This window comes from Protobothrops mucrosquamatus, unplaced genomic scaffold (assembly GCF_001527695.2).
Source record: "Protobothrops mucrosquamatus isolate PMUCROS unplaced genomic scaffold, P.Mucros_1.0 scaffold555, whole genome shotgun sequence".
Classification (NCBI taxonomy): domain Eukaryota; kingdom Metazoa; phylum Chordata; class Lepidosauria; order Squamata; family Viperidae; genus Protobothrops; species Protobothrops mucrosquamatus.
In genome coordinates this window covers 1,162,195-1,187,409 of record NW_015386858.1, presented here as the reverse complement: position 1 = coordinate 1,187,409, position 25,215 = coordinate 1,162,195, and the positions used below count along the sequence as shown (strand labels likewise).

General features: G+C 39.5%; 1 protein-coding gene across 1 annotated transcript; it reads left to right on the top strand.

Moving 5' to 3' along the window:
• Positions 1-508: 508 nt before the first annotated feature.
• Positions 509-24,631, top strand: LOC107288524 (sterol O-acyltransferase 2-like). Its single transcript, XM_029284384.1, has 13 exons — positions 509-633; positions 8,152-8,208; positions 8,811-8,918; positions 11,212-11,494; positions 12,402-12,477; positions 14,133-14,214; positions 14,410-14,455; positions 15,082-15,211; positions 19,556-19,653; positions 20,624-20,722; positions 21,122-21,257; positions 22,631-22,776; positions 24,581-24,631. Exons 1-13 carry the CDS (start codon positions 509-511, stop codon positions 24,629-24,631), a joined length of 1,437 nt encoding a protein of 478 aa, XP_029140217.1.
• The last annotated feature ends 584 nt before the right edge of the window (positions 24,632-25,215 follow it).

Sequence of the window (25,215 nt, the reverse complement as noted above, 5' to 3'; positions counted from 1 at the left end):
CTAAAGCTAATGCCTCAAGATGTATAAAATCACCTTGGCTTTCTCACTCATTGCCTTGGCGGCTATTCGGGTGGGGGGAGACCACTTCAGCCCAGCTTTGGGGAAAGCTCTAATTCTACTAGGCCAATGCCAAACCCTCCCTTCTCCATAGTCTGGACATTATCTAACACCAATGCAGCAATGCTGTTTCACTCATGGGCTGGAGTATGATAAAGAGAGAAAAAAAATGTTGTCTAAATGCAGCATGGGAAAGGCGTTACATCAGGCATTGGAAGAAGAGAGCATTGGAAGCAGCAACTGTGCTGGACACTGGAATAGGAGACTGTATGAAATAATGTCATACAACACATTCCAAATAATGCCAATTTAGCTACAAGGACAAGAAAAAAAAACCTGGGAGATATACAGATATACCAAGCCAATCAATGTGCCCATCACCTAAATACATTCTAGGAATCTATTTTGACAGACCTGGGCATCATAAAATTCCCTGTTTTGTTGATAGGTAATGAAGGCGAATGTCCTGGAACAGGTACACAATCAGCTGAGTGATCTCTTGGACAAGACCTTGGAAGAAGCAGCTCATTCCATACCCTGGCATTTGAGGGTGGCCCCAGCAAAGAAGCAAAGCAGGTGAAAGAGGTTCCTCGCAATTGATTTTAGAACAGGGATGGGAAAAATAGAGTCATCCAGAAATTTTATTGGCCTATAACAGGGGAGTCAAACTGCAGGCCCTTGGGCCGGATGCATCATGCTGAAACCACACCCACCCCATTGGCGGGAATGGGAAAAAAGTCATGATACGTCGTAACACATCACGTGACGTTGCGAGTTTGACACCTGGCCTATAACTTCCAGTAGGTCCTGCTGGTATAGCCACTAAGAGGGATGCTGGGAGTTGTAGTTCCAGACCATCTAGAGCAGGGGTGTCAAACTGCCAGACGCATCATCCGGAAGCCGCGCCCACCCCATTGCCGGCAATGGCAAAACCGTCCCGATACGTCACGTGACGTCATGAGTTTGACATGTCTGATCTAGTGGAATAAATGATCAAACTTTGATTTTATCATAGAAAATGCCACGCAGACTGCATGGCAATGCTTTTATTTAGCTAGGCCAGAAACCTCTCTATATGTTTCTTTATCTTTGCTAGCAGCAGACAGTTTTCAGCTAATTACATGACAATAATCGCTAATAAAAACAAAACTACCATTGAGAAGCCAATCCTCACTCCAAGGGCTTGGCTAAACCAACAAGCCTTAAGTAAATTTTCCAGAAGATTTTCAAAGAAAAAATGGACAAAAGACTGTCAAATGCTTTGGGGGGAAAAGTAGCAGCCTTTGACAAATGACAAAAGGAAATATATTCTGCTCCTAAGAACAAGCAGGCCACATTATACAAATACATGAAAAGTTACCATTAGGATTTCAATAATTCCTTTGGTACTTCTGGCCCTGCTTCTGATTGCTAATAAATCTAAGTTCCATAGTGGACCTCTGGTTTTGGCGGCTGACGAGATGGGTGGAAGAAGCTTCTCAGTCCGATTTCACTTTGCCTGGTGACCCTAAAGGGTTGGAAAGTTGACCTGGAGGGGCAACGAAGAAGGAGGGATACTTCAGGAGCCTGGACCAGATAGCGGTCGGTCTGAGTGGACTGAAGAAACCCTCTAAAAGGACGGAGGAAAGACTGCCAGATGTACAAAGCCAAATTCTGATTGCAACTAAAGAACCAACAATCCAGAAAACAACAGAAATGGAACAACTGAATACCAAGACAGAGGACTTAAGTGACCAACAAGTACAGTTCACTGAACATCCAGACAATGAAGCGACAACCTTAAAAATGGAAATGACTTTTTATACAAATCTGAAGAAATTTGAGAAAGAAGAAGACCAGATCGAATTGAAGACAACTATACCAGAGTAAATATGGGGATCTGGGACACTGGGATGACAATTTAACGATTACAAATCGACCAGTTCTCTTAAAAAATGGGCAATCAAATGGTCTCCCTTAATTCAAACAACATGTACAAGAATCGAGGGAGATCTATTTGATGATTAAAAAGCATTGGTATGGAAGCCTGGTTGGCAAAGGAAGAAGGCTAGAATTAGGTTGAAAAACTGGGGTTTTTGATTTACTACAGGGGATTCTATATTGTCAGTTAGAGGGTTAAAGGGAGACGTTGAGATAAGGGGAATTTTGATTATTAGATTTAAAATAGTTGGAAATTAGTGGAAAATAAGGAATTAATTTGTTCAATACCGAAGAATTAGATTTAAAAGGGAAACGAAACCTAATTATTAGGAATATGTTTGAACTGTTAACTAACCCAGGCAATATACATAATGGATTGGAGCCAACAAAGGGGCTTGGTGATTTAATATGGTGAGAAATAGAAAATTTTTAGGAAATAGAATAAGATTATATTCAAGTAGGTAAAAAGTGTATTTTACATATTATAGTTTCTTATGAAATGAGATAAGGGAAATTTTGGTTACCCAAAAGATGAAAATTATGGATATTAAAGGTTAAATTGGAATATTGACCATAAACTAAAAATTAAAAATTAGGTAGAAATTAATAACAGGACATGGATTGTTTATGAAGACCTATTGAGATATGTATAAGCTAAAAATGCATTGATAAATGTAATAATGAAGTTTTTATTGAATTTGATGCAATTAGAAATGTACTAGTTTAAATATGACATAGTAAATTTTAAGGGAAAAAGAGAAGAAATGTTTGATGATGTAACCCAAGATCGGTACCAAAAGTTTCTGTTACTGAACTATTGATTAACCCAGTCACCACGTTGCTTTTTAAATACTCAAATGTAAAACTGGAAAACCAATAAAATATTATTAAAAAAACCCTACAAGATATATTAAGTGAACCGTTGAAAGATGTTTGTAATGGACTTCTGTTGGAGGCTAAACTCCCAACCACATGGATGGAAGCAAATATTACTTTAATACCAAAAGAAGACTCAGATTTGACACAGATAAAAAACTAGAGACCAATATCGTTGCTGAATGTGGATTATAAAATTTTTACTTCAATAATGGCAGAGAGACTGAAAAAATACCTAATTGAATTTATACATCCAGACCAAAATGGTTTTCTACTAAAGAGACAAATTAAAAACAATTTAAGAGTGATAATGGACGTATTAGAATACTATGAACTACATCCAGGAAAACAACTGGCACTAATATTCCTAAATGCTCAAAAGGCATTTGATAATGTTTCCTGGCAATTTATGACTCAGCAATTACAAATAATGGACTTTGGACAGAACTTTATAAATATAAAAACAATATGCAACAAACAAACAGCAAAAGTGATTGTGAATGGAGATTATACTGAGAACTTTGAGATAAGAAAAGGTACAAGGCAAGGATGCCCACTATCTCTATTGTTATTCATTTTCACTCTGGAAGTCTTAAATTTAAATATCAGACAAGATACAGGAATTAAAGGACTGGAAATAAAAGGCGAAACATATAAATTGCAAGCATTTGCTGATGATTTGGTATTTATCTTAGAAGAACCTTTGGAGATGATTCCTAAATTACTGGGAAAGGTAGAACAGTATGGAGAAATGGCAGGACTGAAAATAAACAGAGAAAAAGCTAAAGTAATCGCTAAAAATCTTACAGATAAACAAAAAAAAACAAATGTCAAAAAAACAGAATTACAGATAGTTAAAAAGGTTAAATATTTGGGTATACATTTAACAGCAAGATGTTCAATGATAAAAGAAGATAATTACACAAAATTATTGAATCAAATAAAATTGGATTTGGAAAAATGGAAAAAATTGTAATTATCAATATTAGGAAGAATCGCTACAGTGAAAATGAATGTATTGCCAAAAATCTTATTTTTATTTCAAACAATACCCATAAAACTTGAGAATTTTTTTTCAAGATTTAAATTCATTAATTTTGAAATTTGTTTGGCAAGGAAAGAAAGCTAGAATTAAGATGAAAACGTTACAAGATGCTAAGGAAAATGGAGGATTTGGTTTACCAGAGTGGGTTTTATACTATCAAGCATCTGTATTAACATGGGTAAAAGAATGGATAACTCTTAGAAATAAAAGGTTGTTATATCTGGAGGGACATGATCTACAATTGGGGCAGCATGCCTTTTATGGTATGGGAAAAACAAAATACATAAATATTTCCAAAGCCATTATATAAGAAATGCATTATTAATAGTATGGGAAAAAATAAAAAGTAAAATATATTTGAAAATTCCAGGGTAGTTGTCAACTATGGAAGCATTTGTACCCCCAAATTTGGTGGTCTTTGAAAAAATCTGGACATATAGAGATATTCTAAATTCTGAAAGGAATTTAAAATCTAAACAAGAAATGGAAAACAAGGGCATCAACTTGTCATGGTGGGCACATTTAAAAATGCAAACTAGATATGAAAAAGATGTTAAACTGTATGGATTTTATAAAGAACAAACAGTATTTGATAAGACTTTGTTAACTTCAGAAGAGAAATTAATTAAGACTTCTGGTTCCAGCTCACGGCACTGGCAGTGGTGTCGAGAGAGTTGTCTCTTCGCCAGCTGGTTTTTCTTCGCCGGTAGACCCTGAAGAGGGTTGAAAGTCGCCCTGGAGGGGCGACCACCGTTGAGAAGGCTCCTCGTTGACTGCAGGAGGGCGGCAGCTCCTTCAGCAGCTCGAGGCAGCTCCTTAGGGCTGACGGAGCAAAGATCGCCCAGTAAGATGGCCGATCACTTAGCCGCACCAGCTGAAAGTCACAAGAATATCTAAGCGAAAAGAACCACCGTGGAAGATCTGGGTGAGATCCCTTCCTGCCTCTCTTTTATTATTTACCCCTGTGNCCCCTGTGAAAAGCCCTTCTGGAATTATTTCCCTTTTCTGAAAAAGCAGCATTCGTCTATGTGGGAAGGCAAGCTTGGAACAAAGGGAAAAAATAAACAACTAACTTTAACAACTAGGTTTAACTTGGGACACCTTGGGGGTCCCCAAAAAACCTCTTTCATAGAATTTCAACATTCTATTTATTTGGAGAACATTGTCCTTTTTATTTCTTTAACTGGAAAAAAAAATTATTGGGGTCTGGGAAAAGACTTTATAACTTACTAGGGACATCTTGTGGCAAAAATAGTTACTGAAATTGCAATTGCTGTTTCTTTTCCCCTTTGATTTTGAAGCTGACACTGACCTTCAAATTATCATAAAAGGGAAAAGATAAACAAGCTGAATTGCTGGGTGATGAAACTAACTGTTAGAAATTGTGGAGGTGGATACTGACTGACTGCTATTAAATACAGCCTCCACTAAAAGATTAAAGGTTTTAATAACCACCCACATCTTAACTACAAGCTCACATTGGAAAAGATTCTTGAAACGACTGAGCAAATGGATTCCAGAATAAAAGAGATTATTTGGGGATGACAGATTAAAGCTCAAACCTCAACTGAGCAATCTACAGGCCAAGAAATAGTAGAGGAGGAACAGACAAACATCAAGAGGCCTGTACCCAACACCATACACAATTTAATGAGATGGAGGAACTTGATTCACATCTTAATTATGAATTCACTCTGGAAAAAACCTTTGAAATTACTTACCAAATGAATTTCAGGATGGAAACCAAAGAAATTGTCCCAAAACTGCTAACTGACCCCCAGACTCCAACTGATTTCTTTACAGCTCCAAAAATAATAGAAGAAGAACAAATCAACACTAAAGAGGACTTTATACTACTCTATATACAACCTACTGAGATCTTTGATGATTCAAAAATGACTTTAACCAAATCATATGTAACTTCAAAACCAACAGGAACTGACGCTCAGATACAAACCATTGAGAATTGTGATAACTTTGACAATCAATTACCAATTACAATGTTGGATATGACTGTTTGTGCCAATCAGTTTGACCAAATGATATTTCAAGGAATGAAGGGAGACCAATTTATTGACACAAGGCTCTACTATGGAAACCTGCTTTGCACAAAAAGAAAGCTAGAGTAAGATATAAAAATGGGAGTTAAAACTATATTTATGGATTGAAAAGGTTTTTTAGAGACGTGGACTGATTTAATGCTTAGGATTTAGATTTATAACTGAGGCGAAAATTATTGGTTAGACTGTAGCTTGGAATTGTAACATGAAAAAGGTTTTAAATGAGCTATTAGGATAAGAAATAGAACATATAAGTGAAATAGAGTAAGAATGAATTTCTTGGAATAACATGTTTACTTTAGGTATGATAATTACTTTGTAATGGAATGAGAACAAGGAAATGGATTGTGATAACGGAAGATATGGTATTAGCAAAGGAGAAGGTATTAGAATAGAAATAGTATATGTTTGGGAAATGTAATAGTGTAATTGTTGGAATAACATGTTTATTTTAGATAGTATAATCAGTATGTTATAGAAGGAGGGAAATTAGGGATACCCAAAACGTAAACAATATACCTAGTTAAGGCTAAATTGGAATATGGTAATTGGAAATTAATTAAAGCTTCAAAACAGGATTTGGATTTGTATAGGTAAAATGTCATTGATAATTTTATTGACTGTCTGAATTTTATTTAGAAATGTATTATTTTGAATACGTTACTTTAATTGAGAGAAACAGAGAGGGAACTTTTAAGGAACAAATTTGAGTTGTATACTTATGATTTTGTGGGGTTTTTTTTTTTTTTTGGATAACCGATTACCCCATCACCATGCTGGTTCCTAAGCACTTTGATGTAAAAATTGAAAAATCAATAAAACTTGTTTTTTTGAAAAAGAAATTAATTAAGAAAATGTGTATTTTTTTATTAACTTTGGAAATGGAAAGCGAACAAATTAAAGAAACAATGTTAAGATGGGCAATTTTTTTTGGATATAATATAAAATTAGAAAAATGGCAAAATTTATGGGAAAGAAATTATAAACTGACAATGTCAACTTCTTATAAAGAAAATTTATATAAAATGTTTTATAGATGGCACCTGCCACCAGCAAGATTAGTAAAAAAATGTTTAAAAGTATGTCAGATAGATGTTGGAAATGTAAACATAAGTCAGGCACGTATTATCATGTTTGGTGGACATGTGATAAAGTAAAGTATTATTGGGAAAAAGATACATACTTGGTTAGAAAAGATGTTGGGAGAATATGTAGATTTTAAGCCTGAACTTTTTTTATTAGGTATACTGCCAGAAAAGACTAACAAACAAAGCTTATATTTGATTTTACATGTCACAACGGTGGAAAGAATAATATTTGTGCAATATTGGGAAAATGAAGGAATACCATCAGATGAAGAAATAATTTAAAAAATACTAGAATGCGCAAAGATAGACAGATTGATCATTAGACTGAAAGAAAAAGAAGAAACAGAATATTATCAAATTTGGGACTTATTTTACCGATGGTTAGAAGAAAGAAGGAAGGATTAGGAATTAAATATGTATTAGCATATCTAAACTCAGACAGCACATTGGTTGAAAAATTATTATTGTATGTTTGGAAAAAAATTAATAAAATCTGTAAAAAAATCTAAATTACATAAACAATTTAAAAACAAATAAAATGGGAAGGGGAAAGAAAATTCAGGTACCAGTTCCTAAAGTTATGTAGTGGTTATAGTACAGAAAAAAATAAACGGCAAGGCTTCAAATACACAAGCGATGGCTGGTTCTGAAGAAGGTAATACGATGCATGAATTCTGTGAGGTTGTTGCTCTTATTTTGCTATTCCCACCTCCATGCTTGGCAATGTAGTTAAGATGCTGGGTTTGTTGGCTGAAAAACCAGCAGCCCAAGTTCAAGACCCAACGTCACATGAAGGGGTGAGCTCCTGTTACTTGCCCCAGCTCCCGCCAACCTAGCAGTTCGAAAGCATGTAAATGTGAGTAGATAAATAGGTACCACTTTGGTGGGAAGGTAACAGCCCTCCGTGCTGTCATTCTGGCCACATGACCACACAAATGTCTTTGGACAGCACTGGCTCAATGGCCTTGAAATGGAGATGAATCAGCAATGACTAGTGGAGTAATAATTGCAGGGACTCTTTTACCTTTACCCCCCCTTGCTCAGAGATGAGAAGGGTTTTGAGAAATATATTAAATATTACCCGCTTTGAAATTTTATTTTGCAGAGAGAAAGGTCAGCTACTGAAGAAAAAAGTCTTTGTCCCTCAACAGTCATTGTATGAGTAAGTATACCTGGCCATGGTATGAATGAGACTTAGTCAGAGGGACAATGGGCAAAGTAGCCAGATCTCTAAGGCCTCAGGTTGCAAAGGTGACCTGGGGCAAATAACTGATATTCCGCTGTTGATGACAAACAAGAGCTGGAAACAGCCCAATAAGGACTGAGCATGCTCCATAGCCACACAATGCTGAGACTGGTGGGTGCAGGGAGAGTATACAAAGAATAGATACTGTGGATTGGAAACGGAATGAAGTATGTTTTAAAGGATTGGGTTGATTAGTAGGCTAGCACGATAGTACAAAGAGTGATTACTAGCATATTAGAATAAGGTTGTTTGTAGTCTTAGCAGGAGTGAGTTTCCTGCTTGGTCCTAGGGTTCAATTGTGGTCATAAGTTGAGGACTACCTGTATACAACAAGAGAGGGGACATTTTCCCCCAGCCACTTGATTGTTGTTTCTCATATACAAGTGAAACTGCAAGTTTTTGCACAGAAGGCCAGATGAAAATCTTTTGGTATCTCAGGTTTTGTCCAATGATCTTCAGCTGCCCATTTCACCCACCATCTATTGCTTACTTGCTGGCAACTTGTCTCTCTTTTACAGCACGTTGATGGAGGTGGAACATTTCTGCACAATCCATCACATATTTGTGGCCATGCTCTGTATCTTTGTCCTCAAACAAATCATTGGGGATTCCATCGACGAAGGACGGTATGATTCAGAAGAGAGGGCGGGCGGTGGCGGAAGGGCTATCCTCTGATGTATGCTAATGCTGGGGTGAATGTGGGGATAGGGTGCTATTTGTTTTGTGCGAAGGGACACAGTAATTATCTTAAGAACATATTTACCTAATCTTTTGAACTTAGATTCCATCAAAGGTTTGGCAATCTTCTGCGAGTCCCCTGACCCTGCTGCTTTTCCTCCCAGGTGTCACTGTTCATCTACTTGCTGCAAAGGAAATGGAATTTGTTCTTCTCCTTGTCTTTGCGCTCTTGTTGAGCAGTATCCCTTGGGACCCTCCTATGCCTGTCTAGAAATTCATAAGTCTAAATGAGGAACGCCCCTTTGGTGCCACCTTTGCTAGGCATCCAAACACCGTTCTCTATCCTAGTAGCCTGTTTACACAGTTCACTTCTTCTACCCTCATTCTGAATGAAAGTTGTTACCTTTTGGATCTTTCTGTACCAGTGTTTGTGGCTGAACGTATGTGTTGAGTCACATAGTATGCATCTGCCATTTGTTGACATGGTTTGTATTTGTACTATATTCCATTTCATTTGACCAGTGGTCAATAAATTGATTAAAAAACTCAGGATAAATTTACTATTAATACAGGAATGGAAAAATATAGAAACCAGGAACAGTGAAAGAGATTACATGAAGGAAACTAATCCTTTCAGAGAGGATGGGATCTGCAAAAACCCAAACGGCCATGTGATGATGGCAGAATGATATATAAATATTTCTCTGTGCCACCCAGCTCTCAGATGGATTTTGTAGTCCAGATCTAGTAGCTGTAGGAAAGGAAGTCATAAGGATCCAACCATGGTCTGGTAACCAGGACCAGAGGTTTCGTCTTCCAACCTTTTGGTCTCATGCTGGAGCCCATCCTCAGGGAAATTTTCTCTCTCACCGGAACACAACAGAGATGCCTCACTAAGAGAATTCAAAGCACCATTAGACCCTATATTCAACAGAGCAGAGATGGAAGAGTCAGAAAAACATGTCATGAGGCAAAAAATATCGGCAATGCTGGTCTCACACAAACCAAACAATATGCTCAGCCGAACAGAGTGACACACCTTGAAAGACATGGAAAAAAACACAAACACACATTCTGGTGAGAGAGAGGTTCCCTGAGGATGGACTCCAGCATGAATCTGAAACTTGAAAGACTAAATCTCTGGTCCCGGTGACTGACCCTGATTGATCCTGCAACATTACCTGGGACATGAATATTTGCCTTCATTCATGGGAAAACATAAGGTCTTTGATCCAATCTCCATCTGCCTACTAAAAACCGGGTTCTGGCCATTATTCCAGCCCCTAGCCCATTTCTTGAAATGAGGAGGCTCCCTCAAATTCAACATATTCTGCTATCATCTTCTGCTCATTGTAGTGTTTATCTGTTTTTAATGTTATATGCTGCCAAGAGCCATTTTTTAATTGGGAAGCCTTACAAATGAAATAAATCATCAAAGGAAAAGAAGGAGAAGGCAATGTCCATGACAGGCAACGCTTCAGTTGAGGCTGCAGCATGAAGCAGATCAAGGAAGGAGCCCAACAGCAGACAGAGAGCCAAGTTCAGATTCACAATCAGGGAGCTAATGGGGCCTCTTTCAGTCAGTTGATCCATCTCTCAGCTTTCACTGGGGATAAAATTAAGAGGAAAGTCCAAGTGTTTCACCTTGAATTTTCAAAAAGGGAGATTTACATGGAATACATAAATGTCTTATACAATAACATAAGCTCCACATGAACTGAAGGCCAGCTGAGTAGAAAGTTCAGGGGGGCAGTACCCAAAAAGAATTAGACATTATTCTGCCAAGCGTGTTGAGTAATGTTCCTAGTGTGACAGGCACCTCAAACACCTCGCCATCCTCTATTCCTGAGCCATTGAAATTGTGCTGGGAACCTTTTTTGTGGACCCAATATTTTAGGGCAAAGATTATGAAACCAAACAAGATTATGAAACAAAATGAGAGAGACTGATCATAATTCTTTTAGTTGGGGAAGGGGATATTCCTTCATTTTAACTCTGATCTGTCTATTTTGAAGAGTTCATTGAAACTTTCATGGGTTTACCTCCTCAAAATAGCAGGACCCATCCTCTTCACTTTTTAGCAATTGTACCACTGAATATTGGGGATGCCCCAAAGGAAGCTCAAGGGGTTGCAGTAGAGGCAGAGGGGCATGGGTCACCTGGGGTGCTTATTTTAATTTGAAACATCCTTATCTTTTGGGCAACATCCTTAGAGCTCCTTTTCTTCTTTGTCTTCCACAGTCTTGTTTTGGATTTCGATCTCATTATCAGAGGCTTTCGACAACTGCCCACAGCACTCTTTGCCTGGCTCTGCATGTTCCTCTACACCTTATTTGTGCCCTACCAGGCCCTGCAAATATGGTCAGGCTGCTTGAAGATGACCAGGTTCCCCAACCTCTTGACAGTCACCTTGGTGGTGCTGGTGCTGCTCTGCCACACTGCAATGCTGGGCTTCTTCCCCCTCTATATCCTTCTCTCCTGTGATTTGGGAATTGCCTCCCATTTCATTGTCGTCCTTGAGCAGGTATGGCACTGGGCCAGCACAAAGAAAGTTGGTAGAGGGGAAAAAGATTTCTTAAACAGCAATGAGGGTAGTTAAGATGAGGTTGGATTTGTGAAGGAACTCTGGTTGCCTTAGAACATCTCAGTGTGGAAAACATAGATAGCAGCAGGTGCTACAAATTGACAAAAAGGTCCATGAAGTCCATTGGTTCATGATATCTGCACTTTCTTTACAATTTCCCCAAATTTCTCAGACTGTTTTGTATGAGGTAATGACAGGAAATTTGGGATATCGTAAGTTCTGTGCTTTTTGGGTACCAAAACTCCTTTCTGGGGAGCACAAAACACACCAAATGGGTTCACGATGCTCTTACATGGTGGCTTCATTCCCAGGCGGGAGATTTTTTTGCAGAAGGAATTTCAAGCCTTGTAAGATGTTATGATAAGGGGCTCAATTTGAATGATGATTATGTCAAAAAGTAATGTAATGTTGTATTTTTCTAATCTGTATAATAAAAGTTCTGTATCTGCACGTGTCTGTCATGGATAACCAAATGGAGGTTTAGTTCCTAATTGCCCTCGTATGTTCTTGTTGCAAATTGGAAGACTAGCAGATTTCATCCAAGCAAGACAATGAGCCGAAAAATCAGCAGGCAGTATAGCTGACAGATAGCCAAGTGCCATTTCTGTCTGAAAAGTCTAAACAGACAGAGTCTGGAGCACCAGGGGATCCACCATGGGAGCATTAGAGACCTCGTGGATCACCCCATCCAGCTGAGCTGATGGGTGCAATTCCATTCTTTGAATATCCACAAGGATAATACCGAAGGACAGGTAGATGGCATAGCAGAACACTAAAGTCCCCTGCAAGAATATCTACATGATGTAACTTCACACTGTTTCATTGCTCATTTCCCCCTCTGGCATAGATGCGGTTCCTGATGAAAAGCCACTCATTTCTGCGAGAATCGATGCCCCCTCTTCTCCATGCCAGGGACCAAGTTGGTGAGTTTGACTAGGAGGCCCTTAGTGATTAATACGATGGCTGTAAGTTGTCCCCAGAGTCCCCAAACTGATTTTCCACCAATGGCAGCATTTTAGTTGTAGCATAAGCTAGTCATCCAACCATTGGCCTCCAAATGCTAATCACAGACTTTCTCAACTTATGACTGCTGAGGAACTATTTGATTACATTTTCCACTTTCCTGTCAGTGATTGGGTCATGTTAGATGCTGTAAGTAGATTTTAGGTATATCAACATGCTAAGAATAGTTATATGGATGCAAAGCAAAGGAAACCTCTTGCTTGGATCAAGTACACTTCCCCACATCCCTCACCAAATCACAGTTTCTCCTATTTGCCAGGCTTCATTTTGCATGAAGAGGTGCAAAACATGGGAGATTTATTTATCTATTTATTTATTTATTTTTCTTATTAGGATACAAAGCTGAATTCTGCATCCTGTATCACACCTTAACTATAGTGGGTTTTGCAGCTACTTTTTGTAGATAAGTATCTTGATAAGAAGGGCCGTGGTTAGAATGCCATATTGCAGGATAATTCTGCCGACTGCTAGAAGTTCGATTCTCACTCGCTCAAGGTTAGCAAAATGAGAACCCAGATTGTTGGGGGGCAATATGCTGACTCTGTAAACCGCTTAGAGAGGCTGCAAAACATTGTGAAGCAGTATATAAGTCTAAGTGCTACTGCTACTGCTATCATCACGTACACATAAAGCTCTGCATTCCTCCTGCTGAAACGTTATGCAGAGATAAGATGCCTCCACTTGAGCCGTGACCAGGGGGGCGTTCTATCAGGTTCGCCTGATTCACCAGTTGCGACCTTTTCTGGACCGGGACGCCTTGCGCACACTCACTCATGCTCTCGTCACCTCCCGCCTGGACTATTGTAATGCTCTCTACATGGGGCTCCCTTTGAGGAGCACCCGGAGGCTTCAACTGGTCCAGAATGCGGCCGCGCGGGCGGTGTTGGGAGGGACTCGTCGCTCCCATGTAACACCGCTGCTGCGCGAGCTGCACTGGTTGCCAGTGGCCTTCCGGGTGCGTTTTAAGGTGTTAGTTACCACCTTTAAAGCGCTCCATGGCATCGGACCTGGTTATCTCCGAGACCGCCTTCTGCCACAGATTCCCTCCCATAGACCGGTACGCTCCCACAGAGTGGGTCTCCTCAGGGTGCCGTCGGCCAAGCAATGTCGGCTGGCGACCCGCAGGGGGAGGGCCTTCTCTGTGGGTGCCCCCACCCTCTGGAACGAACTACCCCCCGAGATCCGGACGATTCCGGATCTCCTTACTTTCCGCCGCGCCCTCAAGACATGGCTTTTTCAGCAAGCGGGCCTGGCCTAGGGAGGATTTTAAATCGGGTTTATTTTAGGTGCAATTTTTAAATAGTACAACTTTAAATATTTGGTTTTAATTGGTTTTATTTCGGTGGGGTTGTAGGCGTGTCTATGTTTTTTAATATGTTGTGAGCCGCCCTGAGTCCCGTTGGGAGAAGGGCGGGATATAAATCAAAATAAATAAATAAATAAAATAAATAAATAAATGTGTGCTCCAGGGCAACTATTTCTTCAGTGTACAACACAAACTGTACTTGTCCCTGTGTACTTTCAATAGTTCCTTTGCTTCTTACTCCCACTCCAGGGAAGATAAGCCCTCCTGAATTATCAACGTACTTGTATTTTCTCTTCTGTCCTACTTTGATCTACAGAAAGAGCTATCCAAGGTAAGTCCTAGCATATCATCCTTGTATTTTTGGGCTGCTTGGTTTCTCAGCTGTATCAGAAAAAGAGTGGGCAAAACAGGCTTCAGTGTCTACAGCCCATGCCCCTAGAGCAATGGTGTAACCATTGTATTTCCCAAGAAAAGGGAACTGCACCCGTATCACATCTCAACCCAATCCCTACTCCTTTCCTTATAGAGATCCATACATCCGCTGGAGTTACGTCATCCAAAAATTGGTTGAGGTAAGTAAAACACATTAAGTTTCCATTAGCTTGTTGGTTTTATCTGGCCTCTTTATGGATTAGAAATGTGCTTGGACACTATTGGATTTTCCCACAAGACTGAGCTAAACTGGGAACCCTAAGGTATCTTAGGTGGCCAAGGTAGTAAATAGCAATAACACTTTAAGAAACCCTGAGTCATTAAAGGCCACCATTTAAATTTTCCAGAGTTCTCTAGCCTTGAGTGAATTATAACATTTGTCCTGAGTCATGTTTGATGCAAAAAAGGTCACTGCCCCTAAGAGATGTACAATTTAAAATTTTAGACACAATGTACATATTTTCAAACATCTCCCAAAGGAAAACAAAAGGAAAAAGGGTTTGAAAGAGAGTAGAGTTAATGGAACTTAGAGCCACTCAGCAAGTGAGTGGTACAGAAATCTATGACAGGTTGACTAAAACTAAAGAAAAGGGAGGACAGCATTTGGGCATTGTAGGAGATTAAAATGGCAGCCAAATCCAGCTTTTGAAACCATAGATGAGAAGAAGGTTGTTCTTTGTCATAGCCAAGGCAACCAGTATGCCTTTCCAGAACACTGAGATGCCAGTGGATCACTAAGGTAGTATTTGTTTTCTCTGTTTCACAGTTCCTGGCGAGTATATATTTTATGAATTTCCTTATGAAATACTCCTTCATCCCTATGTTCAAAAATATGCATAAGCAGCCCTTCACCATCAAAATCCTGCTACTTTCCATCTTTGATTCAGTAGTACCTGGTATGTGGAAACAATTATGATTTTATTTGTGTGATGGGATTACAGGATAAGGCTGATTTATCACATTTTAGAGAAAGTGAAGACGTACAAGAGGTATTTCTCAACTGACAACCATTTGTTTAGTGACGTTCAAAGATACCACAGCACTGAAAAAAGTGACTTATAACCATTTTTCACACTCATAACTAATGCAGCATCACCATGCTCACGTGACCAAAATACATGCCATAAATACTGGCATGTATTTATGATGGTTGCAGTGTCCCGGAGGGTAGCACAATTACCTTTTGCATCCTTCTGACCAGCAAAATCAATGGGGAAGCCAGATTCACTTAACCACTGGGTTGCTAACTTAACAACTGCAGTGATTCACTCAAGAACTGGCAGGAAAAGTCACAAAATTGGGCAAAACTCAACTGTCTCACTTAACAAAAGAAATTTTGGGTTTAGTTGTGATCATAAGTCCAGAACTACCTGTAGCAATTCAGTGATACATTGTAAGCCTTGTTGAATATCTTTGGGTTGCAAGATGGGCAGCATATAAATTTAATAAATAAATAAATTGTTACCTCATCCCACAGCCCAAGATATAGATGATTTTGGATTATATGTAACACCCACAGAAAATGATGAGGTAGATCTGGCAGTCTGCTAGTTTTATTCATGATGAAAGTATGTGAAATAGAACAAATGTCCAGCAAAGAAGTCTTTATGAATTCATTGTTGGATAATTCTGTTTCCTGTAAAAGGTCTTTAGCAACCGGTAGATACTTATTCTTTTCTTCTGCTTTTGCCTCAATTATTCTCCAAGTGCCATGCGCTACGCCTCTTTGAACATTGTCCTGTTCAGATTGTCAAAGTCCATCATCTTTCCTTGCAATACGGGGTATGCAAAAATTCTGTAGACATGGGAGAAAGCTGGAGACTATGGTGCTGCTCATAAAATTCTACTTACCAAAAATACTATCTTACTTTACTTCTGAAAAACAATTTTGTAGTCCTGGTTGCAAAGATAGATTTACAAGGCAGCTGGCAATGGGCGGCTGAAACCTTAGGAGGCAGCTTAGTTGCTGCTGAAACACATGACTCATTATTAGATGGTACAGTTAAACAATTCTATACAGGATTTTCTCCTTCTGTAAAATTATAAGAATGCATAATGCAAATTGGTTGGATAAATGACAGAATAAAATTTTGCATTGTAGGAAGTGAAATCTGGTCTGGTTCTTATTTCGAGTTGGGAGAAAGACACAGAAGAAATGAACTGAAGCAACTGCAGTTGGAAAAGAGATCTCCATTTCAGTGACAACAGCATTTTTCTGGGGTGGCTGACAAATTAGAGATGAGAGTAGATGGGCTTTTATACAATTTGGGGGGCTTTGTGATTGAGATGCCTGTTCATGTCCTTTATTATTTTAATGACTGTTGCCAGATTCCTATGGGGTCATGTAGGGGTCATGACTGGCTCTACAGGCAGAAGTGGAAATGCAAATCCCAGGTGTTTTGTTGTCTAAACTAATCTTGTCAGTTTCAGCTCCTTGCCTATTGTGCTGCTTATTTGGAGCTGTTGGCTGCCCTTTGTTTATGAATAGAGGGGCCTGGCTTTATGAATGGATACAAAATACCCATTCACAAAACCTAGCTTCTTCAGGCTTCTGGTTGAGGCTATAGCAGAAAGACTGTAGGGGGAAATATTCTATTTTGCCTCTTTTAATATTCTGTAGAATATTTTATTCTGGGGAGGAGGGCCTTCCCATAGCATTTTTATAATATATATATAATGATTGTGCAATTCATCTATTCTGATCACAGAATTGTGAATAAATAGGTATAGGTTTTTGTGTGTTAGGATAATTATATAATTTTAGCAGTGCATTTGGATTCTAGATTCTTTGATTATTTGACTGCAGACTTTTCTCTGCCTCTAAAAAAGAGTGATTTATATTAAACCTATCCTCCTTCCTTGTAAAAATGTGAAGCTATTTTCCCTCAGTTCCCAGCTAAAATCACTCATAGGTGTTTACTGAATTATGGAGCTAACTGCTGCCTTCAGTTCAAACTACACTAACTGCCTGCCTCTTGATACTTTGCACACATGTTGAGAACAAGATCAGTTTGGTATAGTGATAAAACTGCTGGCCTTGTAACTAGTTTATGGTGAATTCTAAACCTGTCTTAAGCATGGAAGGCGGCTAGAGACTTTGGGCCAGTCACCTGCTCACAGCCCAATCCACATCACAGGATTGTTGTGAAGAAAATATGGGGCAGGAGTTGTGTATGTAATAGAGGTGACTATCTGTAGCTCGGGTGTAGGATAAGGGTGAAGGTATGTTCTCTGAGCTTGTGGGTTGGTTCCCGAACGTTTCATTACCAGGCTAGGTAACATCTTCAGCAGAGTTTAGGGAATATCAGCGTCAGTGTGCCTCTGTTTATAAGGGCTTCAGGTATGAGTGTGTCAGGTGAGGGTTTTGTGATGGGTTTTGTGATGAATCAGGTGACAGTCATTAGTGAGATTCTTGTGATGGGTCTAGTGATGAGGAGGTCACATCAAGTCAAAGTTATTGAGAGGTGAACAACTGGTGGTGGTGGCTTGTGTGGGTTGGTTGAGGGTTGGTGCTGTCTCTGATTGGCTGTGTGGTTGATTTGGATTTTAAGGGGTTGGTAGGCTGGTTGTGGATCCATATGTCTATTGGTGGAATTGCTTGTGGAGTGCCAGTCTTTGATGAACTCACGAGCACGGTGGGTGATAGCATGGTCGATGGTTTTTGTGTTGCTCCAATTGAACTGGTTCTGTTTGGTGTCAGCGTAGTAGAGATTAAGGATTTGGAATTGTGGCATTTGACTGCCAAGCCAGGGTTCAGTGAACCTGGTTTTAATTGACATGATGTTTGTCCCACATAGAATTGGTTGCAATTGTTACAGTTGATTTTGTAGATTACATAGATTCTTTCATCCTTCTGTATCTTGTCTTTGGTTCTGGATAATCCTGGTGGAATGTGGCTATGGGTTTGTGGGTTATTGCTATTCCTAGGGTTTGGAAAATTCTGGCTGTCATTTGTGACACCGCTCTTGTGTATTGTAGGGTTAATGGTCTCTTATGGTTTAGGTGCTGTGTGTTGGAATACGAAGTTTTTTGGATAGCCGTTATGGAGAAAGACGTTAAGCAGCTATTTCTCTTCTGCTTTTCCTAGTGTTGTGGTACTGCAATTTGTCCTGGCCCTTCTGAAGAAAATCTGATCCATGTGCTTGGGTTTGGGGTAGATGCGGGTTTCCAGTTCTCTATTGTCTAGTCTCCTTATGTCGATGTTGAGGAATGGGTGTCTGTTGTCTGTTTCTTCTTCACATTTGAATTTGATCCCAGGAAATATGTTATTGAGTAGGTGGTCTGTTTCTTCAATTTGGGAGTGTTTGATTATGACAAATGTGTCATTGACGTAGCATATCGAGAATTTTGGTAAGATGGTCAGTAGAGCTATGGATTAAAGCTTGGAGAATGAACCTTCACTTTCAGTATTGTGTATGTTTGCCACCTTGAGTTATATATTCAAAAGGTGGGTAAAAATATAAAAATAATAACAACACTTTCCTGCAAGAAGAACTGGTAAGAGCACAAGACAGACAAATTGTAGAAAATGAAGACACTAAAGTGTTCTGACACTTTAGAATTAAAGCAGACAAGCACCTGCCACACAACACTTTATGTTAACAATTATTGATAAGACATAATTCATGAATGAAGGCAGATATAAGTGTCCCAGGATAATGTTGCAGGATCCAATCTGGATCAGTCACCCGGACCAGAGGTTTTGTCTTCCGAGCTTTTGGACTCGTTCTGGTGCCCATCTTCAGGAAACTTTCTCTAGCCTAGGCTAGCATCCAAAAGCTCGAAAGACAAAACCTTTGGTCCCAGTGACTGACCCAGATCAGATCCTACAACAAAAAAGTCTGGATAGTAGACATTGTAGTACCTGGAAAAAGCAGAAGAAAAGAGAGAGAACTGGAGAAAAATCACAAAATATAAAGGCTGCCTTTAGAACATTGTGGCCAAAGAAAGCACAGATAGTACTAATAGTAATAGGCACCTTGGGTGCAATCCCAAAACATCTGGAGCACAACTTGAAGACCATCAGCACTGACAAAACCACTATCAGTCAATTGCAAAAGGCAGCTTTGCTTGGACCAACCATGACCTGGATTATTAGATATTCCACTACGATGCTAACCTTTAAAAGTCTAACCTAAAAGTCTACTTTGATTTGCAGTCATCTGTCTTAAATCCGTAAGAATAATTGCATTTTTAATCTCTGGGAAGAACTGATGTATTTCTTTACCTCTCTTATTCAGGGATAACTCTGGGAATCATCATCCAGTATTTCTTCCTGCACTGCTGGCACAACATGTTTGCCGAGATCCTGCGCTTTGCAGACCGTTCTTTCTACAAGGTGATAACAAGGAGTGGGGGAGGTTGCAAGAAAGATACGGAGAGTCTGGATTTCATTCCTCATGGATATACTTGAATGGTCCATTGACCACTCCGTGAAGAACTGTTTGCAAAACTTCCCAAAGAGTTCTGAGATGTTATGGCTCTAAAAGAAAAGCAAATTTTAACTTGCTGAAACAACTGTACTGAAGAAACTGACATTAAAGTCTCAAATTACTTGTAATCAAAGTAATAAATATAGGTGGTCCTCATTTAGCAGTTGGTCACAGTTACAATGATGATGGTAAAGTAAAGTTATGATCAGTCGTCACATTTACAATCTCTGCAGGTCTGTAAAGCAAAGGAAAGTTGAAGTCAGATTGTAAGCATTTTTATATATGCTAATTGTTTTAATGGGCTTGAAAAATATTTTACTTTTTGCTTTTATCATATGGCACCAGAGTCACTTCAGGTGCGATAGGCAACCATGTAAATTTGGCAATAAAGAAATCTGACAAATAAATAACACAACTGTTTCCACTTAATGACCACTTAACCACTTTGTTGCTGCTCTCAATTGTGGTCACTAAATAAAGACTGCCTGTAGAAACTGCCTGTATGTTTAGGGACTGTAAGAGAGATCAAATAACATGTTCTGAAAGACTTTGCAAGATCCCACATGATCCCACATCATTCATCAGCCTTCCCAATTGCTGAAATCTCACCTTTCATGACCCCCTTGCCCCTCAATTTCACCACTTCCCTAACACCCAGTTGCACCTGCTTGCTCTCCCACACCCAACAGCAGCCACTTACCTTGCCTGTTTGGGAGTTGCAAATTCCTGCTGGTTTTCCCACTGACTTAGTGATGGAAATTCTAATCCCAATTGCCCTTCTAAGTCGAGGATGATCAAGAGTGGATTGTCCTTTTGCTTGCCAAAAATACAGGGATGTTCTAGTTTCATGCTATTTATTCCATTCTCCCTGCCTAGGACTGGTGGAATTCCAAATCATTCTCTGGATTCTTTCGGACATGGAATGTGATTGTACACGACTGGCTGTACTACTACATTTATCAAGATATTCTGCGGGTAGGTAAGGTTGTAATGGGCTATGAGAAAAAACTTTGGGGCCAGGAGGAAGAACTTCAGACAGGTCAATGCTCAACAAGAGATGCCTAAGCCCACAGCAGCAATTGGGGGTAGAAGAGCATCTCAGAAGGGATTCTCTCTTGTTGTTCAGAAAATAAAGGCCGCAAAGGAAGGAAGTGCTTTCAGACCTGCAAGATTCTATTAGTGTAACCTTACAATAAAAGCACAATTATTTGGTTTGGTTTACTGTCTGGAATACCTGAAAGTACTTTCAAGCTTACCAAACCCACCCTATATTATCCCGTAAAGTAGATCTGCTGCGTGTAATCTCTCTATGCCTGTCTTCATTGTTTATTGGTAAGTACCAAGATGAGGTCTCATGTGCTCCTTCTCTTCCAGCTGTTTGGAGGGAGAGCCCGAGGTGGAGCTATGCTGATTGTCTTCCTTCTCTCAGCGGCTGTCCATGAATACGTAGTCACCTTGGCCTTTAGCATGTTCTTTCCTGTCATGTTTGTGCTATTTGCCACAACTGGAGGTCAGTACTCCCTCAGGAAATGGACTGAACCTTTACTCAGAGGATTCAAGCAAGGCCGGTAAAAAAATAACGTGGCATGAATTGCTCCTGGTGAACCTTCTTCCATTCTGTCCTACCCTCCTCTAGTTTTGGGTTTCCACACTTCCCAAATGGTACACACTCATGTTCCTTTTGATACATTTTTTTTTACCACTGGGAGGTGGAGTTGCTCTAAATTTATTCAAACTATATGAAGCCAGTGGTCAGAGTCTTGTGGTGGGTCTTGTGATCCATCTAACCCTAACCCATCACAAGACCCTCACCTTATGTGACCCACACCTGGCCCATCACAAAACCTATCACAGGACCCTCCCTTGTGACCCACACCTGAAAACACGGAGACCTTATAAACAGAAGTACACTGACACTGACATCCCCTAAATTCCACTGAAAAGGTTACATAGCCTGGTAATGAAACCAACAAGCTTGGAGAACGAACCTCCACCCCACCTCATGTGCTCCAGATTTATTATTATTATAATTTCCAGTATGCTCAGTCATCACAGCCTTCGGACATCTTGGCTACAGAATCCTGGGAATTGCTTGCCTCAAAAGTGGAGCTTCCTAAATTGGGAAAAACTAGCTAAGGAAAGATTCAGGGCATTATCCTCCCCCACCCCCACCAGTGTTTCTCATTCTTGGGGACTTTAAAATGTGTGAACTTCAGCTCCCAGAATTTCCCAGGCAGCCATGTGCATTGTATTATTCCCTCAGATGGTGCATTGTATGCTTAGGTTGGAGGCTGCTTTTTCATCCCTGAGAAAATTATTTTGGTGTTGTATTTTTTTCAAATTTTGCTGGTCACTGACTGAGTAAACAGTGGTTCTTCCCTGAGAAAATTAAGATTCTTTACTCCAACAGGAGGGGAACAAATAATGTCAAACAATTTTACAAATTAAAAAGCAAGAGCAAAGAGCAAAAACAAAATTAATAACTGAAAAACAAAATGTTGCTATTTCAGAAGTCCAGTTACAATTCCAAAACAGATGCAAGGACTCTTTTATCTGCGTCCTGACCATGACTAAACTTTAGTCATAATCAGGATGCAGATAAAAGAGGAAGAGGGAAATAGCCTAGGATCTAGGAGCAGGGAGTTCCATCTACAAGGGTATTGCTTTGAGAATTGTCTTTCCCAAATTATTTTACCTCCATAGGAGTAGGGATGAGGCATACAGTATTGTCTTATAATTAACATGGGAATTGCTGTTATTTTAGATTTGGTAACGAAGAATGTTTCTATTGCAAATAATAGTTATTAGAAATCAATAATTATCTCCTTGGCTCAGTGTGATTGGAATATATACAATTAACCCTTTTTTTGTTTGTTTTCATAGCGTTGCTTAACTTTACTCTCAATGATAAGAGAAAAAACCCTGTCTGGAACATCATCATATGGATATGCCTCATTTTGGGCATGACGACCATTTTCTCCTTATTCAGCCATGAGTGGTTCGCACATGCCCACTGTCCACTCAAGGAGGTGAGCAGACAGTCTACCTATGCAGAGTTAGAATAAGTCTTGGGTTTCCTCTTCATGTTATTTTCCAAGAGGGTCAAGCCTACTAGTTGGCATATATCCCAGCTGCTAAAATTAAGGTAAAGAAGGTGGGGAATTCAGAAACACCAGGAACTTGCAGATAAAATTGTTCTAAAGCTATGAGCTGATTCTAATTCTGCTGGTATTGGCAATGGCTAATGGCAGCTCAGGGGATATAATCTGTACCTGTATCTACTAATTGGCTTGACTGGCTGACCGATCAACCGACTGACTGGTTGATATGTGCCATTAAGCTGGTTCTGATTCCTAGTGACAGCATAAATAGATCTTCCCTATGTTGAACTATGCCTACCTGTTCTTTCAAGTCTGCCAACGGGGCAGTCATAGCCGGTATAATTGACTCCACCGACGTTACTACTGATCATACTTCTCTTCTCTTTCCTTCCTTCTTTTCCAATGTTATATATTCCTAGCGTTATTCACCTGTATCTATGCTAGCTCGTAAATAAATATGTATTTGATTTTTATCCTGCTTTTATTTCTGGTCAGCTCAAGGCACTATATATATATCTAATGCTTCCGCTTCCTATTTTCCCAACAACAAACCTGTGAGATGGGCTGGACTGACTAGACCCAAGTCACTCAGCTTACTTTCATCCCTAAGGGAAGCCTAGAACTAACTGTCTCCTGATTTCTAGGCCAGTACCTGAACCACTACATCAAACTGGCTCTTAACTTTAAAAATTCTATCTCATCACTATTGGGAAAAACAAGGGCTCAGAATACTTATTTGCATGTATTTGGAAACTACAGTAGATGTTATTAAAAATGAGAGCACAATGGTTTCAATTTTTGTTGTTTTCAGATATAAAGAGAGTGATAAAGCAGAGGAAAAAATATCTGTAATTTGACTGGAACAATTTAATTAAGACTTGTTTGATTATTACTTAATATTACTTTATTAAGATTATGCCTGAATCACCTTTGGGCTTTAAAACATTAAAATACTCCAATCAATAAAAAAAAATAAAGAAAAAATAATATTTCACATTGGTTGCACTTAGGGGGCATTTCAGTATGTGAAAAAAAAGCACCTGACTGTTATTGATACATGAATGCTGCAAAGTCCTCATTGTTTTATTTTCACTTCATTCCTTTTCATTTTATGGAGCCCTGGACAGGAAAAAAGACCAAACCAAAGGTCCATTGAGAGCAGCAGATACGCCCAACCTGTTGCCAACCATGCATGCTGGCTCTGATTGGGAATCCAGCACATTTTGGGGATCCCAGGTTCCATAAGGTTTTATTGCAAGATTCTGTTCTACAGCCTAGTCAGAGATGCTCACTTGCAGGGAGTCAAAGCAAACCTTTCTTCTTTCTCCTCATAACAGTAGCTGCAAAAGGTGCTCTGCAACATGCAGTATTGAACATTCTGGATCTAAGAGCCTTTGATAAGTAACATCCTCCAAGTATGGGCTACCTTGAGTTGCCTCCAGGAGTTGAAGGGCCTGAGAAGCGAAACTGCCAGAACCAGATCCTGCATCCTGGAAGAGGCTAGGCCTGCAATTCAAATCTCTCCAGTGCTGCCTTCGACCTTGCTGAGACTTTGGGAGTATTGTGCTAATGGGCTCCTGATTGTATTGGAATATATGTATATGGTTGATCTTGTTGACCCAGATCTAAGCATGTGATTAGCTGGAATTCTTGTATTATTTTGTCTGATGGCAGTTCTTTCTCTCCTGCCTATTGTCTCTCTTTTGACGTAGTCATCATTTTCTTTTTTCAGAAGACCTTCTGGCAGCTAGTGACTCCACGTTCCTGGTCTTGCCACCAATAAGCAGCTATTTCCAGCCTCCCCTATCCTACTTTGCTTCAAAAATGACTTCTGACAAAGACAGCACATTACTCTGCTGCTATGGCAAGAAGGACTCTCAGCACATCAGGCCTCTCCTCCACTCCCTCCATGAAAAGCTGTATTTGGCAATTTCTCACCTGAGGGTGCTAAAATTTGGTTTGCAGGTTCAAAGGCTCTCACTTAATGGAGACAAAGAAATGTAGCATTTAACAAAACATCTATAAAGATCCATGCTGTGTCAAGTCCATGGGCCTTCTTGGTGCTCACTTTCCATGGGAAAACGGTTAAGGAACATTTGTAAATGACAATCTTTGATTGCCTCCAAGACTTGCAAAACAATCTCTCTTTCTTAACCTATTTAAAAGAAAACACGAGAGCTCCACCATGAAATGTAGGTTATCCACCTCCTAGCTTTAATCCAAACTCTGTTGTTTTTAAATCAATAGGCAGCTTTCCAGATACTGGTGAAATCCAGCTCCCATTAGGTCCATTGTTGAGGAATGATGGGTACTTAGAGTGCAACAATACCAGAAGTACTGCTTATATTTCCTACCATTAGACTTTCA